At 39.3% G+C, this 19,099-nt stretch overlaps 1 protein-coding gene and 1 long non-coding RNA gene across 8 annotated transcripts in view; one reads left to right on the top strand and one right to left on the bottom strand.

Annotated features, from left to right (window-relative positions):
* The window catches only part of CDK14 (cyclin dependent kinase 14), a 511,224-nt gene that overhangs the window by 421,550 nt on the left and 70,575 nt on the right, over positions 1-19,099 (top strand). For 3 of the 7 annotated variants that reach the window (XM_081800571.1, XM_081800565.1, XM_081800572.1), the window contains one exon: positions 2,967-3,106. In XM_081800571.1, the coding sequence (XP_081656697.1) occupies positions 2,967-3,106 (140 nt within the window). Of the gene's footprint in view, positions 1-2,966; positions 3,107-8,716; positions 8,861-9,501; positions 12,318-13,742; positions 13,950-19,099 lie in introns of those variants that run through there. The other 4 variants (XM_081800566.1, XM_081800569.1, XM_081800568.1 and 1 more) reach the window with 3 other exon arrangements.
* Positions 6,166-7,956, bottom strand: LOC145716578 (uncharacterized). Its single transcript, XR_014139367.1, has 2 exons — positions 7,856-7,956; positions 6,166-6,316 (listed from the first exon to the last, which is right to left on the bottom strand). It is a non-coding gene; the product is annotated as an uncharacterized LOC145716578 (long non-coding RNA).

Below are 19,099 nucleotides of genomic sequence, written 5' to 3'. Positions count from 1 at the left end.
TTTGGGAAAAATAATTTGTAAATGTCCGTCAGCTTGTAAAAACTTAGTGTAGGAATTTAAACATTTAAATAAATACTGAAATGGAAAAAAAGAAAGAAAGAAAAAGTTAAGAGTAATCATTAAACAGATGGAAATAGAATTTATAACTTCTAAAACAGAAGATGGAAATGTTCGATTTTAAAATTCAATTTAAAAGAAGGCAGGAAAAGAGAAAAAAAGATGGACAAAATAGAATGCAGTATTAAAATGTTAGCAGTAAATCCAAACATACCAGTAATCACAATATGTAAGTGAACTAAATTTTCTCCTTGGGTAACTATTAAATCCAGCTATATAATATTTGTGAAAGAGACCTTAAAATTATGGATATGAAACATTAAAAGTAAGAGGATGACAAAGGTATGCCAGGCAAGTACCAAGCAAAAGAAGGCTGATGTCATTAAATTGATATGAGGGAAAAAAATGAATTTTAGCCCAAAAGCCTTATTGAAAATAAAGAAGGTTGCTACAGAGAGATTGAAGACTAAATTTATCGGGAAAAGATAAAAGTGCTAAACTGTTACACATTGAATTACCCGGCTTTAGAATATATAAAACAAAAATTAACGAATTACAAGGGAAGATTCTTAAATAGATCATCACCATGAGAGACTGAAAACAACCACAATCATCCTAGCATTCTGATAAAATGCACTTATGCTTTGGGATAAAATGCCCAGATAAGATATCCTGGAAGTGTCCTATCTCAAACAACTCGGATGAACTCAAAAAGTGGTTCTGGTAATAACAGACCCTGCTGTTGAAAATGTGGACAGTTGGAATAAAAGTGGTTCTTGAAATGCAAGTGAAGAAATAGACTTTCTAAATTAAAATTGTGTAATAATGAAAATATTTTTATCTATATCCTGAATATCACAAGCATTTGATTATTTCATCACCATTAAAGTTTGACATTAGTCATTTGGAGGGAGGAGAAATGAGATTGTCTTATATTGGCTAATTCCTTATATTTAGTCAGAATGGGATCAGCAACTATACAGCGTGTGATTTGTGGCTCCTTGGAGCCGGAGGGACTGCGGACATAGGGTGGTTCATCGCTCTTGTACAGAATCAAGCCCATAACTCAGCTGTAGCCTCAGTCTGGCGCTGGTGTTGTTTCATCAAAGCTGTGTCAGACTGATACCAATGATCGTGTTCACCGTGATTACATATAAACTGTACATTCAATAGAAGTGCAGTTTTTACCATGAAGTCTACCTATCTCGAACTTTGCATTTGGTATTTTAAAAGATGTTAATGAAAAGTTTATAATAATGGGAGTCTTAGGAAGAGGCAGCAATAATTTGGATGGCCCTGGCCCCTCTTAAAGGAAAGAAGGAAAAAAAAAAAAACTATAGAGAATTTTGAGAATGCCTCCTTTTCCTATGCACAAATTTGTCTTTGCCTGGCAGAGACATTTAAAACTAATCCCCTGATCAGTTTAAAAAAAAACAAAAAAACAGCCACTACGACAGCCAAATACTGAACCCACCTATGAGACCTTCACATATGAAGACCTAGAGAGGCCTCATAGGTGGGGTCTTCAGAGTAGTATTTTTCTTTGCTCCTTCCCTGTTTCTTCCTCTATCCAAATTCATTACCTCCTTTCCTCTTCCTCATTCCCAGTCCTCCCCTGTGCCATAACAATTTTAAATCAATGCTGAAGAGCTGCTTGAGTACGGGAAGCGGGTGAGTTGTTGGTTATTGAGGAAAATTCATTGGCTGTGTGTTTAGTAGCTTCAAGACTTTGAAAAAATACTCATCAGCAGATACAACTTGCCTTCACACTCTCTAGCTCTCTCTGAGAGTCAGTGTCCTTACTGCGCTTGTTGCAGAAACTCAGGAATCCATGGGTTGCCTTTAGAAATTATCTGAGAGGATAACAAATGCAAACCACTTTAGAGTCAAGTAATTCTAGATGGGTTTAAATGCTAAAAAATTCCTTTAATTTAGCAATTAAACCTGCTAATTGAGCAGTCCACGCCTTTCTCCGACTCCCGACTCCCGCTTAGCTTGCACTGCTATTAGATGGAGACAGAGTTCCCTTGTCAGACTAAATAAATATGAGCGTTGTGTGGAAAGTGCCTAGGAAGGTGCCTTACACGTGTTTGATGACCCATAAATGGCAGCCATTATCAGGAATACTTCTATTATCATGTTTGTGTTAGTTATCTGGGTTTAATTGTGCTGAGCAATGAAATAGAGATTCTACAAGAAGTAAGGCTGGGCTGGACTATGTGGTCTGGTATGCATTTGAAAGTTGTACCCCATGGGAGATTTGACTTCTCTGCTTTTTTGGTAATCTTGAGACACATATTTTCTATCTATTGTTTCAATGGTCATCTTGAATTAATTCAGCCCCATATGGGTTATACACATTCCCTTTGTTAACCTGCATGTTAATAGCATGATTGCTGATATTTGACGGTGTACTTATGCCAATAATTTTATATTCAATGTAAGAAAATGTAAATTCTTAGAGGAAAAGTAACTTCAGTAACTAGAGAACGTAATAGTAGTTTTATTTTAATTCTCCTAGTTATTTTGTATTAACTTTCTTATAAATGTATCCAGATGTGTATGCAATAGGTAGATTCTATGAACAAATTCTGGTAACTATTTGATCAATTATCTCCTGAAATTTTCGCTACCTCGGGACCTTGTTCTATCCTGAAAGTATCAACCTTTTGCTTATAGTAGAAATATTTTCAATCAATGAGATGAGGATATCAAGAGTATAAAAGCTAGTTTAGATTAACAGATGCCCCAAGAACCAAAGTGAATTCTGCTTCTGTTTATTTTTAGCAGGTAATTTAACTCGGTTTTGGCCAAGAATAAATAGGTCCAGAAAAATTAGGTGAGCTTTATGTCTTATTCAGTGGATTTTCTTGTTTGGTCTGATTTCTCTTTTTTGCTTGTGTTTTCAGGCTCAGCTATGTGAATTATGCAGAGGATCTGGCCTCCAAGCTCCTACAATGTTCCCCAAAGAACAGACTATCAGCACAGGCTGCCTTGAGCCATGAGTATTTTAGTGACCTGCCCCCACGGCTATGGGAACTGACCGATAGTGAGTATGACAGATCTGAGACATCCAATCAAAGCAGCCATATCATTTTAGCGTCTGTGTGTAACGTACTTGTAGGAGGAGTCATATGTTTTTATATGTGCATATGTAAGATTGTGTATGATTGCATATGCATTACATGTACACATATATATGTGCGTGTATCTGTAGATGGGGGTGGGGGGAGACCCAGTGAGAGAGAGAGAGAATGAGGAAAAGGGAGTCATGTGTGTATATATTTAGTGGAATCCTGCCATCCAGTTGCTAGCTTACCAGGCAGAAAAAGAAAATGGATTCCTTTTTTGCTATCTCTGCTCTGCAGTCTGCAACTGCATGTCTTTGTATTTGATTATGTTTGTGTCCAGAAGAATGATCTGAGCCGTCATAAAGGAAAAGGAAAATATGATTTACATATTTAGTGCTTTATGCATGCAGTACTTTTTAACTGGCTGCAGTACACAGAGAAGAAATGATTCATTTTTGTTTGATTCTCAGAGACCATCTTGGTTGTAACAATAATGTTAAAAAGGGCTGCTATGCAGTGAGCTGACAAGCAGAGTTGGCAATTGGCTAATGCACTGAATTGACATGTAAGAACCGAAGACTTGTAATTCATTTCAACTACAAATGCTCTTGGTATTCATACAGACAGCGCTTCTCTGGATCTTTTAAAACAAAACACATTCCTGGGTGGGTTTTTGTTTTGTTTTTACAAAAGCGTTCATATTTACACAGCCTTTTTCAATTATATTTTAAATATTTGGGAGATTTATGGCTGGGAGGATCTCATCTTTCTTCCAAAGTGTGAAACAGAATTCTTGTGAAATTTTGCAAGACACTTGCAGTAAGAACATTTTGGTTCAGTGGTGATGCGTTCTTTCCAAATGCCAATTTGAAATATTCCTTCTCATACTCTTTTCTAACTACCTTAAAAATTAATATACTGCCTACATGCATAGGTATTTATAATATATTTATTAATCCTTGGGTACACATTTACCGTAGACATACAGAAAGTTATTTCTTTAATCTCTTGGACTTTAGGCTTTCCCCCCATTGTAGTATTAGATTCTCCTTGACAACAGGACCCCTTTATTTTGTAGCTGAGTCCCAAGTAACAACTCCTCTTGCATATTTCTACCCTAAATCTTTTTTGATATCCTACATTTAATTTGAATTTTTTTTATTCTAAACTGTCTATAGATATATTAAACCGCTACTCACTACTCCCCCTTATGCTTAGTAAATCTTCTTTAACATTTTACATATTCCTAACCAATATTTATTCTATATTCTGCCCTCCTTTCTTTCTAAAAGTCTACCCATTGACCATCATGACAGCTCTTCCCATTTTTTTTTTTAATTAAAGATGAAATTTCTGTGGAAAAATAATGAATTAGTGGCACATCTTTCTATACTGGAAAAAAAAAAGATACAAATGGGCTCATTAGTTTATGGCTCATCAAATTCAAACGTATGGTTTGTTTTCCCATTTAGTATAACTTGTAACTTGATATCACTCCTCCTTGGTGACATCTCAATCCCATCTGACTCGATGATTGAGTTTAAGCCAGGATTTTGATGGTCTACCAATTCTGAATTCTGTGGTAGTACTTTTCTGTTAATATGGACTTATTACCCACTTGCCACTTAGTTTATCAGCCAGTGGTTAAATCCAGTTTCTATCAGGAAGTAAATGCCTACACATTATCACTCGGCAGCAGGCTGCCGCCAGAGACAGCCTTGTCCCCGTCATTAACAAGCACAATGTATGCAGAACACCAGAGGGGAATTAAAACCACAAAAAATACCTCAGGGTGGTATTTTTAATATGAGAATTTAATTTGTAATTTCACAGATTAAGAATTTTGGCTGCATTAATCCCTTTATCAGCTCACAGCAGGCTATTTGCAGAAGCATAACCATAAGGCGATATTCATTGGCAGAAACACGTCTTTGCATTAACGTTAAACATCAGGAGCAGTGAAACCTTTTGAAGGGGGGAGAATAAAGATGAAAAATCATTATATTTTTAAAGCAAGATTCTGCTAAATGCCTCCGGTAACAATTTTGAGTTACAGAAATGCTATTTCTGTGTCTAACGGATAATCATTATGAGGCATAAATCCAGTCCCAAGAAAGGACAATCCCGGTATCAAATACTGTAGTCATTTCCATTTAGAACAACGTGGTAGTCCTTGTAAACATGTTTACAAAACAAAATTCCTAGACTTCGGATACTTTGAGAACTAGTTCTTTTAGGTGAAATGACTTCTTCCGGGGACTCTGTTATCTAGGTTAATATTCTGCAGACTATATTTAGAAATTATTCAAATTATATTTCCCATTAGTATGGAGTCTGATAAAAGTTCACCACCTGGCAAATGGCAGCAGCGAGGGTGATATCCTCATGTGCTTCCTTTAACAAGAAGATTTGGAAGGAGGTCCACCTGAGAAGAAGTATTGCAGAACCAATAAATGGATTGTCTTAAAAATGAATGAATGAATGAATAAAATGGATTGTCTTAAGCAACGAAGTATTGGTTTAGATTCATCAAATCCAGGAACCTCACTGTATTAGTCTGCTCAGGCTGCTATAACAAAATATACCTTAGCCTGTGGGGGCTTAAACAACTAGCATTTATTTCTCTTAGTTCTGGAGGCTAGGATGTCCAAGATGGAGGTACTGGCAGATTTTGTTCCTGGTGAAGCCTCTCCCTGGCTTGCAGAAAGCCACCTAGCTATATCCTCACACAGGCAGAGAGAACAGTCTCTCCCTCTCTCTTCCTCTTTATAAAGCCCCTAATCTTATCATGTGCCCCCCCACAACCTCCTCCAACCCGAATTACTACCCAAAGACTCCGTCTCCACATACCATCACATTGGGGCTTAAGGTTTCAACATATGAATTTGGGAGGAACGCAGTTCAGTCCATAGTGCTTACATTCTTAAAGATAGTTTATAGAGTTTTAAAAAGAATATCCACAAAAGGAAAACACGTATGCAAGCAGAAAGCAAAACCAGGTTAAAAGGAGAAAATTGGAACAAAAATAAATTAAAAGTGGGCTTGAGCCTTCTTGGCCTACATTAATATATCCGACTCTGTGAGAAGGGTATCAGGTGTCGTTACAATCGCGGTTACACAAAGCACTGCGGTTGTTCCGTGGATCCGTATAAAAAGGAAGTTGTATGCTTATGTCAGACTCTTCTTTGCTTTGGAAGAACATTTAACAATATAATATCTTTCTTTAATATACCGCCCCTTAAAATCTCACTAGTTTACACAATACCAAAATTTAGAAGTGATGTGTTAGTGTACCACCAAAGGGGGAATTACACATTCATCAAGCAAGAATAGTGATACCTGGGGATCTGGTAGTTAAAGCTGGCTAATTCTGGTGGCAGCCTGTCATTCTCCCTCTGTCCTGAAACCCCAACAGCCTTGCCCCACTTCTTCACAGAAATTTAATTGCAGGGAAGTAAATGGAGGGCTGATTTAGAAGAAATTCATTACTTTTCCGAAATACACCACAGGGGATTCTCCTGTGTATACTATCAAGTTACATAAATTATTGAAGCTGAACTACCCTTGTCAAAGTAAATGAACAAAATACACTTCATAGCACAGAGTCCTTGATTTTATTACATTCATTTGCTAATTCACAAAACTCAGATCTGCAGTAAAAGAAGGGCAACAAATTGGTACAGTGTGTGGAGCACCGGCCTGGGAATCAGACCACCTGGATTCTAGCTTCAGCCCCACTGGGAGCTAGCCGGGCAACTTTGGGCAAGTGCCTTGGTCTCAGTGGGTTCCTGATTTCTCAGTTAGAGACACAGTGATCCCTAAGGACCTTTCCAGCTCTGATGTTTGTGAGTTTTCCTACTCTTTCCTATATACATCCTGTATATTATCCTAAAACATTATAGCCATTAATGTAGCCTCACACCATCTTCTTAAAAATAAAACAAACACAGCCAGTTCACATGTATTTACTGCTTTCAGCTAGTTCCTAGACTTCCATTCTCTCGTGAGTCCTTTTGAACAAGGCTTTCATGCACAAGGCTCTGGAACTGTTGTTCTCAAAGTCTCTGTCCATTGGTCTTTCCCCAGCCTTCATCTAGATCCATCAACAGAATTCAACACAACTGTCCACTATCACTTCCTAGTAATGCTTCCTTCCCTTGGATTCCAGGACGGGACACTCCCTCGGCTGTCCTATTGCTACCCTAAACTCTCCTCTTCAGACTTCTTTGTGGATTTCTCTTCATCTACCAGCCCTCTCACTTTTAGAGTGCTCTAGCACATAATCCTCAGGCCTTTCTATCTATATACGCTCCCCAGAGCCTCCGTGATCTCATTCAGTCTCATGATTTTAGGTATCATTTATACATTGACAGCTTCCAAATTTCTGTCTCCAGTCCCACCTTCCCTGACTCCAGACTTGCATTCAACTGGCTATTTGGCATCTCCATTTGGCCCTCTAGTAGGCATCTTGAACTTAATATCACCAAAACCGAACTGATCTTTCCCCACAGGCTTGCTCCATCTGTCCTCTCCCCCATGTCAATAAATGGCAACATCGTTCTTCCCACTGATGGAAGCTGTCCTCTATGCCTCTTCTTTTGTCACACTCAATCCCAGTTCTTCCACAGACCCTGTTGGCGCTCCCTTCCAAATAGATCGAGGACACACCACTCCTCACTTCTTCACTGCCATCACTCTGCCCCACGGTGCTCCCTGTCTTCTCTCACCTGCGTTTTACAGTAGTCTTCTGTTTTGCCTGCTTCTCATCTTGCTGCTTGGTGTCAGCCCTTGCTGTTTCCTCTTCCTGTCGTTTGTGCTTGCTAGATTTGTGCCTGGCTTGCTCTCTCACCTCCTTGGGTCTCTGCTCAGATGTCCCTTATCCAGAAAGCTCTAGGGGCACCTGGCTGGCTCAGTCAGTTAAGCGTCTGACTCTTGATTTCAGCTCCCGTCTTGATCTCAGCGTTGTTGAGTTCAAGCCCCACCCTGGGCTCCAGGCTGGGTGTGGCGCCTACTTAAAAAAAAAAAAGAAGAAGAAGAAGAAAAGAAAGCCTTCACTGACCTCCTTCCACCGCAGCATTTCCAGTTTCTCTTCCCTGCTTTATTTTTCTTCATAAGACTTACTGCTAGTTCATATATTTGTTTGATTGTTTATCATCTGTCTCCCCCGAATGGAATCCACAAGAACAGGGATTTCTTTTCATTCTGGTTTATATGCTACAGGATTCCAAAATACCTAGAACAGTGTAGGCTCCATAAATATTTCTCCGGTGAACAAATGAAAGAATGGCGTGAAGGAAGTGTAAGATATGTTGTTTCCAACCCAAGTTCGTTGTTCTAGATCAGAGAAATATGAGCACAAATATCAACCGCCCTGTGGTTCTGAAGGGAAGGCAGACCGTGCTGTCAGATGTGTGTACAAATCTGTGTCAATGTGTGGCTGTTACCACTTGACATTTCAGAGACCAACACATACCATGATGTTTTACGGGCTGGATATCTGGAATTGCATCTCAGTCTCCATGTTTTACAAGGAAAGATTATAAATAATCTATAAATATATAAATGGAAACTCTTTATTCTGTCCACAGTGTCTTCTATTTTTACCGTCCCAAATGTAAGATTGCAGCCAGAAGCTGGAGAAAGCATGCGGGCCTTTGGGAAAAACAATAGTTATGGCAAAAGTCTATCAAATAGCAAGCACTGATGAGCACAGCATTCTCAAGAAAGCACAGGTAAGGTGACCTACTTTGCCTGGAAAGTAATAATGAATAGACATTGAACAGATCTTTTCAATGAAATATTTCAGATTCCTTTTTTTCCCCTATGAGTCTTATGAATCTCTTGTGTTCATAATGGCATTCATCACAGATTCTCCTGAGGAGAATACAGTTAGTCATATTTTCAGGTACCTACTGGATCCTAGCCAAAATTGTATTTTATTTATGCAGTCGTAAACCATTTCAGTTATAAGCAGATCATTTTAACTACGCATATATTCTTCGTTGACGTTAGAAAAAGGTTAACCTTGGGCCGTAGCTAAGTCACGGATTTGCTTTATTGGGCCCATGCCATTTTTCAGATTAGCTGCTCTCATTTTAAAATGGAGAGATTTTACACAAAGTCTGGATTCTTGGCTTTTTTTTTTTAAATCAGCAACTCTGGCTGCACTCGCACGTCCCTGCCAGAATCTCGTGTGTGTAACTGAATGGTGGCTGCTTCCCTTGGAGAGAACACGCGCTCCCTCGTTTAGCTCCGCTGCCGTGTGGGCTACTCAGCCCACTTCTGATTCTTCCCTGGGCCCTAGGACAGACCTTATCATGATGATGCTTTTCTTTTTTCCCTGTGCTATTCCTTGACCTCTGCTATTCTGCAGATAGGAGGCGTCATCTAAACAAGGCAATCTCTTGCATGTCGCCTATTCTAGTCACAGATGCTTCACAGAAACAAGCAGAAGACAGCTGCTTCTGAAAAGGTTGTGTCTTTATTGCCAGATGGAAACGTCTGGGTTTTTGGGGAATTTTCTGCCTATATATATCTTTCTGGGTTTTTTTTGTTGTTGTTTTTTTTTTAAGATTTTATAATGTAACATAACTCTGAAGCAAATGGAGAACACACTTTTTTGTGGGGAAGGCTTTTTATTTGCTAGCCCATATGTGTTCCTTGCTCACGTGGATATTCAGTAATTAAATGTTCCAGTGAATCGAAGGATATAGACACCATTGCAAGAGCCCCTCTTCCTTCTTCTCCTTCTTAATACAAGATACGTTAATAGGCTGAATTGCCAGCATGGTGAAAAGAACAAATGAAACTGTCCACCTTGTCTTGGGGGTGATTTGCCAAAACCTTGAGTTATGTGGAGGACTGTGCTGTTGCCTACATCAATGTGGGGGCCACTTTTGGCCTCTCAGGAATATGGTGGTGATGGATGAATGATGGAAGCGAAAGCTCCCCAGGTAAAACATAGTGTGTAAATGCCAGTCAGAAAATGTTACTAATAGACTCGCTGCTCCATATGTAAACAGTAAGATTCTTCATTCTTCAGGTTATTTCCCCCCATTGGATACAGAGTTACCTAGAAGCACAAGTTCACTCCCTCCCTGGTGTTTGTACTCCCATTCTGAATTTCAGTTGGTCACACAAAGAGTGGGCTGAGTTACCTCCTGGTTCTGAGAACAGGTTTAATTCATGAGGTTTGTAGAATATGCTTTTTAAAGTGTTTAACCTGCTTTACCATAATGAGGGCCCCTGGCTTCAGAAATCCCGAAGCCAATTCAGTTAAAACAAAAGATGGACTGTATTTGTGCTGCCTCATGCGCCCAGCACACAAGCAAGCTTGAATTTCAGTCACAGGGCTGTGTGTCTTTTCTTCTCAGCTCTTTTAAGATCTCTGACCCGAGCCTACCTAGCCAGTCAAAGCTGCTAGAAGGTGCTTCAGGTCAGCTTCTCCTTGCAAAATCAAATGAAGCTGATTGGACAGAAACACTGCCCGTAAGGTCTCAGAAATTGCTAATTAAAAAAAGGTTTATAAAAAGAGGTGCTCAGAACTTCAGTCATCCGTATTTGAAAGCTTTTACAAAAAATGTGTTTTCTTTGCAGTATATTTTTTGAGCTAGATTTAAGGTTATACAAACTCCTTCCTCTAGAACTATTTGATAATAATATAAATATGTTCTCTATGAGTTTTCTCCTTTCCACATCAACTTTTGAGGCTTTAATATTATAGTTTATGTTGCTTTCTTCCAAATCCAAATACCTCAGCTTGAGTCAACATTATAGTGAGGAAACATCTAAGTTTTTCTTTTCTCGGAAAAGCTACAGGGAAGCTGGATTCTGAGAGTTTTCTGTCAGCCAGCAGAAAAAGAAACCATTTTAATTTTTCACCTTTGTGGGTTTTTAATTTCACTCAAATGAGGCCATCTTAGAAATCAAATAGTACAGCCTATATATTGGCCTAATACATCTGTGCAGTGGAACTTCTTCTGACCATAGCTGAATATTAATGTCTATATTGTAGATATGACCAGCAAAAAGTCTACATAAATAAGAGTATTTGTATGGAAAAACATGTAATTCCCTAGATTTTGATTTTGTTGTTGATGAATTAACTGTTTAGAGCAAGCTGTGGCATGTTTAATTTTTCTCAAACTTCCCAGTTCTTTGTAAAACCTAGAGAAATTGGAAAGAAGAGGGGTGGGAAAGAGGTTGAGGGCCCAATGAGGCTAACACTGTAATCTAGCATTTCAGCCGTCTCTCTTTGGGGAGTTGCGCAGAATCAGGATGAAAAATGCATTGAATCACTTCTGTTTTTGAAATGATGGAGAACTGTTCTAACTTTCCTCCTATACCTCAGTGCCAAATTGTTTCTAAACTTGCATACTAAGGTCACTTCAATTATTTAGTTAATAATACTGGATTTGCAAAAAGTGGCCTTAGTGGAAAAGCTAATGAGAAGCATTTTTCTTTGCAGCAGAAAGCAATTTTGGTTCAGAGTCTTATAACCAAATTAAATGAGAAGAAAACTGCCTCCACCTAAGTTAAAAATGGGGTAGGTGCCACTGGATGATCAAAATACTGTGCTTCCTACATGTTGTTATCCTCTAAAGATGTTAGTAGACTAATGCTTTCATAGATTGTCCCCACTCTTTTTATCAGCATTGAAGGGTAAGACCATCCTAAAGTCTGAGAGAGCCTGAAAATGTACATTGAAATTTTTCCCGAAGACCAGAAGCTATTAAATACCACACCCATTTGTATCACTTACATTTCCATATAGCAATTCCAAACACGCCCCTATGCTGAGCTTAATTTTCCAGTCATTCTGAATTGAGACGGAAACTGCATGATCACTCTGTCAACTCCTTTTGCTGAATACGGGGGTAAGAAAGACCCTCTGGCATCATTATCTGAATGTTCAGTAAAGCAGGTGTTCTCACGCCCTGGGGAGTTTTTTAAAACTGCAGGTTCCTGGGGTCCATGAATCTGCACTTTGAAGGACCCCAAAGGATGTTAATGCAGGTAGCCCTCGAACCACATATGATGAAATCTTCAGTAAGTATTCGAGAACTGTATATTTATGAAGTAAAATAATCAACTTATTTGGGTCAGGACTGGATAAAGACAGACTAGGAAAATCCATCCCTTTCCTTCCCTTCCATATTCTTTTAAGGAAGAATAGCGCAGAGTTATGTTCTCCAGCAGGGTAACCCACTAGCCACGTGTGGCTCTTTCCATTTAATTTTTAATTAATTAAAATTAAATTAGAATTTTGTTTTCTCAGTAGCAGAACCCCATGACTCATTAGCTACACATGACTCATGGCCACATACTAGGGACAGGGCAGATGCAGAACCTGTCCAGCATCACAGAACACTCTACTGGATGGCACTGGTGAAGCGCATTGCCCCTGCCTGCCTTTTTTAAAAAAGAATCGGGAAAATGAAAACTGCATTCAATCAGCAAAACTATGTTTCAATTCTGGATTATAGCCGTCTAAGAGAAGCTTGAACTGTGTGAGGAAGGGACACCTTCCATTGAGAAGACAGGTGGCCGGGTGCGAGGGACAGAGACAGATCGTTGAGAATGACAGGAAGAGCTGTGCGGTGGGGCCGGGGAGACCACGAGGGAGTGGACTCGGTCAGGTTTCTTCAGTTAACAGTGGTACCACTTTGTGGAGGTTGCTTCGGGAAATTAGGCAGAACAAGGCTGACGGTCCCCGCAGCTGCATAGACAGGCCTCACGAAGACTGGGTGTCCATCAGAATCCAGCAGGAGGCTTACTTTGCCTACCACCTTAGCCACCAGCTCAGCTCTGGTAACCGCTCCTGCCAACGCAGCTGGCTTTTGCCGTCCTTGGTGCGTGACATGATGGCGGCTTGCTTTCTCTGGCTGTGCCTCTGCTACCATTTCCCTCTCCTCTTCATCTCATGGCTTCCACCGGCTTGTTTCTGCTTATTCATGAATCCTGCTTATTGTCATTTCCCTTCGTCCCTCCATTTCCAGGACAGCCTCTCAGTGAGCTCTTTTACTCGGATTCAGACCTTCTGCAGGAGCAGCGCTGACTGGTGTAGGCATCCTCGTGAAGCAGAAAGCAAAGCTTTGAGCTAGGCTGTTGTGTCAGTCTGACTGGATTGCCCTGGGCCCAGCACCGAGCCCTGATCCAGTCAGCTGAGCTGTGAACAGGGCCAGTCTTCTCTTAAGGAACGCCTCAGGAGAGAGTTCTGGGTTTAGCAGCCCCTGAAGCTTCTACAAAGCCCAGAGTATAGCCAGAAGGTACCTTGCCTGGCCTGTACACTATGAAGGAAAACAAAAACAAGTACAGAGGGAAATTCCAATTTTAATGGCATGACAGCACCCTCATTGTGTGATTTTTTTTTTTTTTTTGACGAAAGGTCTTTTTAAGCCATGTTGCATTTTCTCACCTGTAGACACAAAAGGAGATAATACTCATTAATACTAACCACAGTGTAAGAAATGCAAGTATTAGTTGTAGCTGTCCTTTAGCAGCAGGAAGTTTTCTGGGTTGTTTCCGGCAAGAACTTACTTTCTGCATGATCCTACAGATTTTTTTTTCCCTATCAAACGACTGCAGTTTTATTATCTCTGTTGTCTCATGCAGGTGACAATAGTTGTGGAAATAACAAGCAGAGGAGGAAACAAACCTTAGTGTTCCTCACAGATTTTAACTGAAAGAATCCCTGGTTTTTGTCATTACCCCTACATTGCTGCAGATGAAAAAATACATCTTATTCGGGAAATTGACGGTGCTGTGAACCACAGATGCACAATGCATGTTATGAACACCCGATTGAGAAGAGGCTGGAATGTTGGCAGTTTAGTTTTCCCCACCCTACCTCCACCTCCCGTTTCCTTAGCTTCCCTCCACCCTAGAGAGTCTATTATCTCCTCTAAACTCTGATGCAAAATAGTGGGCTAAGGATGCTTGACCCTTCTCTTCTCTCCCTCCCTTCTCTGTCCCTCCCCTCTCCCTCTCCTTGGGTCACCTCTGATCTGTACCCTGCGTCACCACCACCAACCCTGTGAATGGATTAGCAAAGGACTAGGAGGCCTTTACTATCTAAGTCTGCTTAATTATGTCCTGGGATTGTCACAGAGCAGAATGAAAATAAAGTTAAATATATCATGCTTCATCCAGGGTGCATTTTTTTTAAGTATTTTTTTAGAATGATATAATTTCAGGCTTCTAGAAAAGTTGCAAGAATAGTGCAAAGAAGTCCTGATACCCTTCACCTACTTTCCCCCAGTGTTTGCATTTTACTGCATTTGCTTTGTCATACTCATTTTCTCTCCATCCTTCCCTCTCACTCTCTTTCTCATACACACACACACACACACACGTGTATATACACATTGTTTTTCTAAATCATTGTTTTTACTTACATGATGCTCCATTACCTTTAATTATTTCAGTGTGCTTTTCTTAAAATTAGCAGAATTCAGAGTGATATTTTTTTAAAGATTTTATTTATTTATTTGACAGAGAGAGACACAACAAGAGGGGGATCACAAGCAGGGGGAGAGGGGGAGGGAGAAGCAGGCTTCCCACTGAGCAGGGAGCCCATGCAGGGCTCGATTCCAGGACCCTGGGATCATGACCTGAGCCAAAGGCAGACGCTTGCTTAACCGCTGAGCCACCCAGGCGCCCCCAGAGTCATATTTTTAAATTTAAAAAAATAATAAGAGTTTTTTTGCCCTTGCTTTTCTTTTTCCTTTCTCTGAAAGTTTTTGAAAGCAAAATGGCTAAAAGAGAAGAAACTGGTGTGATGCTCCACAAATTGGTTCATCAGTCCATGGATGCTCAAAAAATAGCTATATTTTTGTGATTCAATTTTCCAGGTCAGATGAGCTTTCAAATTGTGGAGTGAGGGTGGGGGAAGGCACTGCAACTTGCATCTTCTGTCTTTTTAAAACCCAAATTAATTTCTTAGGGACTGTTTAGCCAGCAGCATAATATGAATGAAGCTTTCTTATAAGTAATGGGCACAAGGTGTGATGTGGCTAGTAAGCAAGATGTCTATTAGAATGCTTGGCCAAACTATTATGAAGTTAGCAGTCACATATAACAAGTAGTTATAATCAGTTCAGGTGCTCTATTTTTCCCTTTCATTTAATGTTGATTCTTATGAATTTGGGATACAGAGGGAATCGTCTATGCCCTAAGTGCACTGTATTGTATTATTAATACCAGGATAGCAGCTGAGTCCCACTAGACAGTCTTTGTGGTTTGCAGATGCTCTAAGAAGTGTCTGAGCATAAAAGGAGGCTGTTTGAGTTGAAGTGGGTTGATGGTCTGGGATGACATTTGAATGCATGGAGGACAATGTCTAAATGACAATGTCGAGAAAGGAAGGCAAAAAGAAGCTTGAAACTATTCCCATTGTCCCATGGATGCTCATCACTCCTCCTGAGATATTCCTCACATGGAAGCTTTGTCTGGGTAGAAACAGGGAATGGGATCAGGGAGGGATAGACCCTGGGACCCTGGGACAAAAGCCAGGGATTCAGGTCCTTAGGCACATTAAAATTCCAGAGAGCAAATGTAATGAAAACTACAACCCAAATGTATTTCACGTCTAACAAAGTTAAACATTTTAGCTAAATTATTACAAGTATATTTAACAAAATGTTTGCAATACTCTGAGATGCTTCTATGAATAAAGCTTTTAAGAACATCAAATTGGTTGTGCAAATGAATAATTTACTGAGTCTCTTTTGGAATTTAGGATAGCTGTTTCCTTTACCAATGCACACACACAGACACACACACACACACACACACACAATACACTCACACAGCCAAGTAGAATAATTTTTAACAGTCCTAGAGTTGTTAGGATAACATCATAGATTAGTCCAAGGATTATTTTTCCACCCAAGGAAATAATGTACAAGGTCTAGAACAAAATACCAAAGTTGTAGAAATTGATGGAAATTTATCTCAGAATAGATATCACCATGTATGCCAAGCATGGAATCAAATACTGCACTGTTAACTTCCATATTGGGTGAATTTTTTTTTCCTTTAAATTATCCCCATTCTTTTAATGTAGTTTGCATTATGTATAGTGCCCCTGGATTTTTAATTGCTCCAGATTATCATTTTCAATGCAATTAGTAAAATGCCCTCAATTACATATAATAATTACTGTAAATGGGGCTATTGGCCTAATTACTATAAATGGGGAAAGATGTGTGATTATCATGTACAATTAAATCATATACAGTATTTATTTTACATTATTACATACAATAGTGTAATGATAACACATAATTATATTGTATCATTTCCTTGGTCAACAAATCTACTTCATACTGAGATACCTAGAGTAGTGATCCCGTGTACTGGATCTTTCTTCCTAAAGTAATTGGGTATTCCTTCTGCTGGGAACCCACTAAATAAACTGATTGTGCACAGCAAGAAAAAATCTGGAAGGAAAAAATTATTTTATCTCCATTAATTAGGAATGCCCAGATTATCCTATGTTGTCAGTGTTAAATCCTCCCTGAGCACAAAGCCAGCCTCCACCATACCTGTTTGTTTTTATGTAAATGGGTAAAAATCAACACCCCTAAATGGTGGCAACATTTAAGATATGCCTGGGGGAAAAAAAAAAAAAAAGACGTCCTTTCTTCATTGTGGCAAACATGATAATCATCCCTAGTTTACAAATAAATGCACACTTAACAAGCTTATAGCACATAATTAATTCTGCAAAGGATGCTGTTTGGCAGAGTGGGATTATGAGAATTGCATATTGATAGTGGCAGGAGAAATAAATCTATTTTCTCTGCGAAGGTAGGGTGTTCTTGTGTTCTCTAGAAACTGGCACATCTCAGAGGTGTTGCTCTCAAAACGATCTCAGGATGGAAAGAAATCAGTAATTACAGAGCCAGGCATTCGGTTGTGTCCTAATTTTCCCACCAGTTTTTCAGTGTTTCAGCTGCCTCAGAGACTTAAAGTATTCTCATTAGGTAGCTGCAGAGGCAACCGCTTGCCTACTCCCTCATTCTCTCGTTCGCATTTCCTTTTTTTTTTCCATTCCTGCCTTGGGAGTGACTGTGAAGATCATTTGCTGGAATGATTGGCAGGTTAGAGGATTCGATCAGATGAGTTCCTCTTAGTGCAGGTCAAAAAGGCTAGTTAGCAGGAGCTGTCGAAAAATGCCAGCAGCATTCGAAATGGGAAATGTCATGACTTCGAGGCAGGGGGTGCCACCTGGAACAGAAAGCCCCCAGCTCATTAGCAAGTTACAGGATGTGGGCTTAACTGGAGGGAGCAGAGAAGGAAAGATAATACCCAATAGGGAAAATGATTGTGAAGTGGAATTGATTTCATGTATAATTTGTTTATCACTAGAGGGGACAAATGCTGTCCTTCTGACATGAGCAGAGGAGTATGGACTATGAATGAAGCAACTTAGCATAATCTCCAGGTTGAGCTTTGGATTTGAAGAATGCAAACTTCTTTATTCTTAACTGTGGAAATGATCAGGTCATGTTACATTAATTAAAGCTGACATACTCTCAAATGTTTTATCTGGGCAATTGTGGCAATTGCGACAGAAACGGATAGAGATGGGCAACTTCAGAAAAGAAGAAGGATTTTTTTTTCCCCTTTGCTGGCATGGAAGACTAGCTCAGTTGCATACTGAATTATAACAGGGCTGGTGTTTATCTTCAGTGGTTAGCTAGGCTGCACAAATCGAACCACGGTTCTCGATTCTCCTGCAATCTCATTTATAGAAGAGAGCATTTGCCCTTTGGGAGATGTAGATCTAATCCATGTGAAAATATGTATGTATATTTTAGAATATGACTGTATCATATTTTGGCATAGTGTTAAAATTTTAATTTTTTTAAAGGGGAAGCTCTCCGATTTCATTACTGCCTAGTTGTCAGTTCATCTAGAATTTGATATTTTGCCATAAAGTCAACAACTTACAGTAGCCATAGTTACAGACAGAACTAAACCAAAAAGGTGTCCTCACAGGAAAAATTAATCTGCAGTTTGTAAAAAGAGAATGTAGTGGCAAAACAGAAAAGAACATTGCCTCTCATGTATTCAGACTGAACTCCAAATTGAAAGCTTCCAGTATTTCTACAGTGTATGAGATGAGCTTCAGCCTAAAGCCTTTCGCTACATAAATTCCATCAGAAAATGTCTTGTCTTTTGATAAGGAACTTCTACGATATCATTTATCTTTTACTTGGAGATCTTCATCTTGTTATTTTAAGTCACAGATGCCACAGCTGCAAGTCTTTCTGGGTGTTTACTAAAGGATGTTTACTTAGCATCCAGATTTTGGTTAAAGCATGTATTTTCAAAATGTCTTTGCCTTGAGTTTCTCTTTTCTCTTAAATATTGAAACCTTTTACGAGGCAGTTATGAAATAGCCAATGGTTGTTTTATCAAGCAGTCTCAGACTGCTGCCTTAAGTGACTAGGAATCTTAAAACCTCCTAGTCAAAACACTGGTGGAAAATGCATTCTGTTCTGTATTCAGCATAAAAAGCTTAGCATTAAGCTACTGAATATAGCTGTCAAGATATACTGCATTAGTTTTGTCGAATCTAAAACTTTAAACATCAGCGTGAATCCACTCATCCCCTCATTTGGGAGTTTTATTGTGTGGTCCAGAAGCTGGCCTTTGAAAAAAAATATATGAAATACTATTTGAAATGGTTCATCTAAAGTTAAGATTTTTTTTTTTATTCTGTCACAGTAATTCAATTTGCTAATAACTGACAGATGTATTTGAAAAAATGAATAAATCAACTATTTTGAGAGAAACGATTGTCAAAAAAAATTTTTTTTTAGTAAGAAGAGAATTGAGTCTAGTCATCCACAAGTGAGTTTCCAGCGTTCAGACTAATTTTTTAAAGATTTTATTTATTTATTTGAGAGAGAGGGAATGAGAGGGAGGAGGGTCAGAGGGAGAAGCAGACTCCCTGCCAA

The sequence above is a fragment of the Leptonychotes weddellii genome, chromosome 12 (genome assembly GCF_054177405.1).
Source record: "Leptonychotes weddellii isolate Sample4059 chromosome 12, ASM5417740v2, whole genome shotgun sequence".
NCBI lineage: Eukaryota > Metazoa > Chordata > Mammalia > Carnivora > Phocidae > Leptonychotes > Leptonychotes weddellii.
The sequence above is the reverse complement of the archived record's forward strand: the minus strand, read 5'-3'. Positions and strand labels throughout refer to the sequence as shown.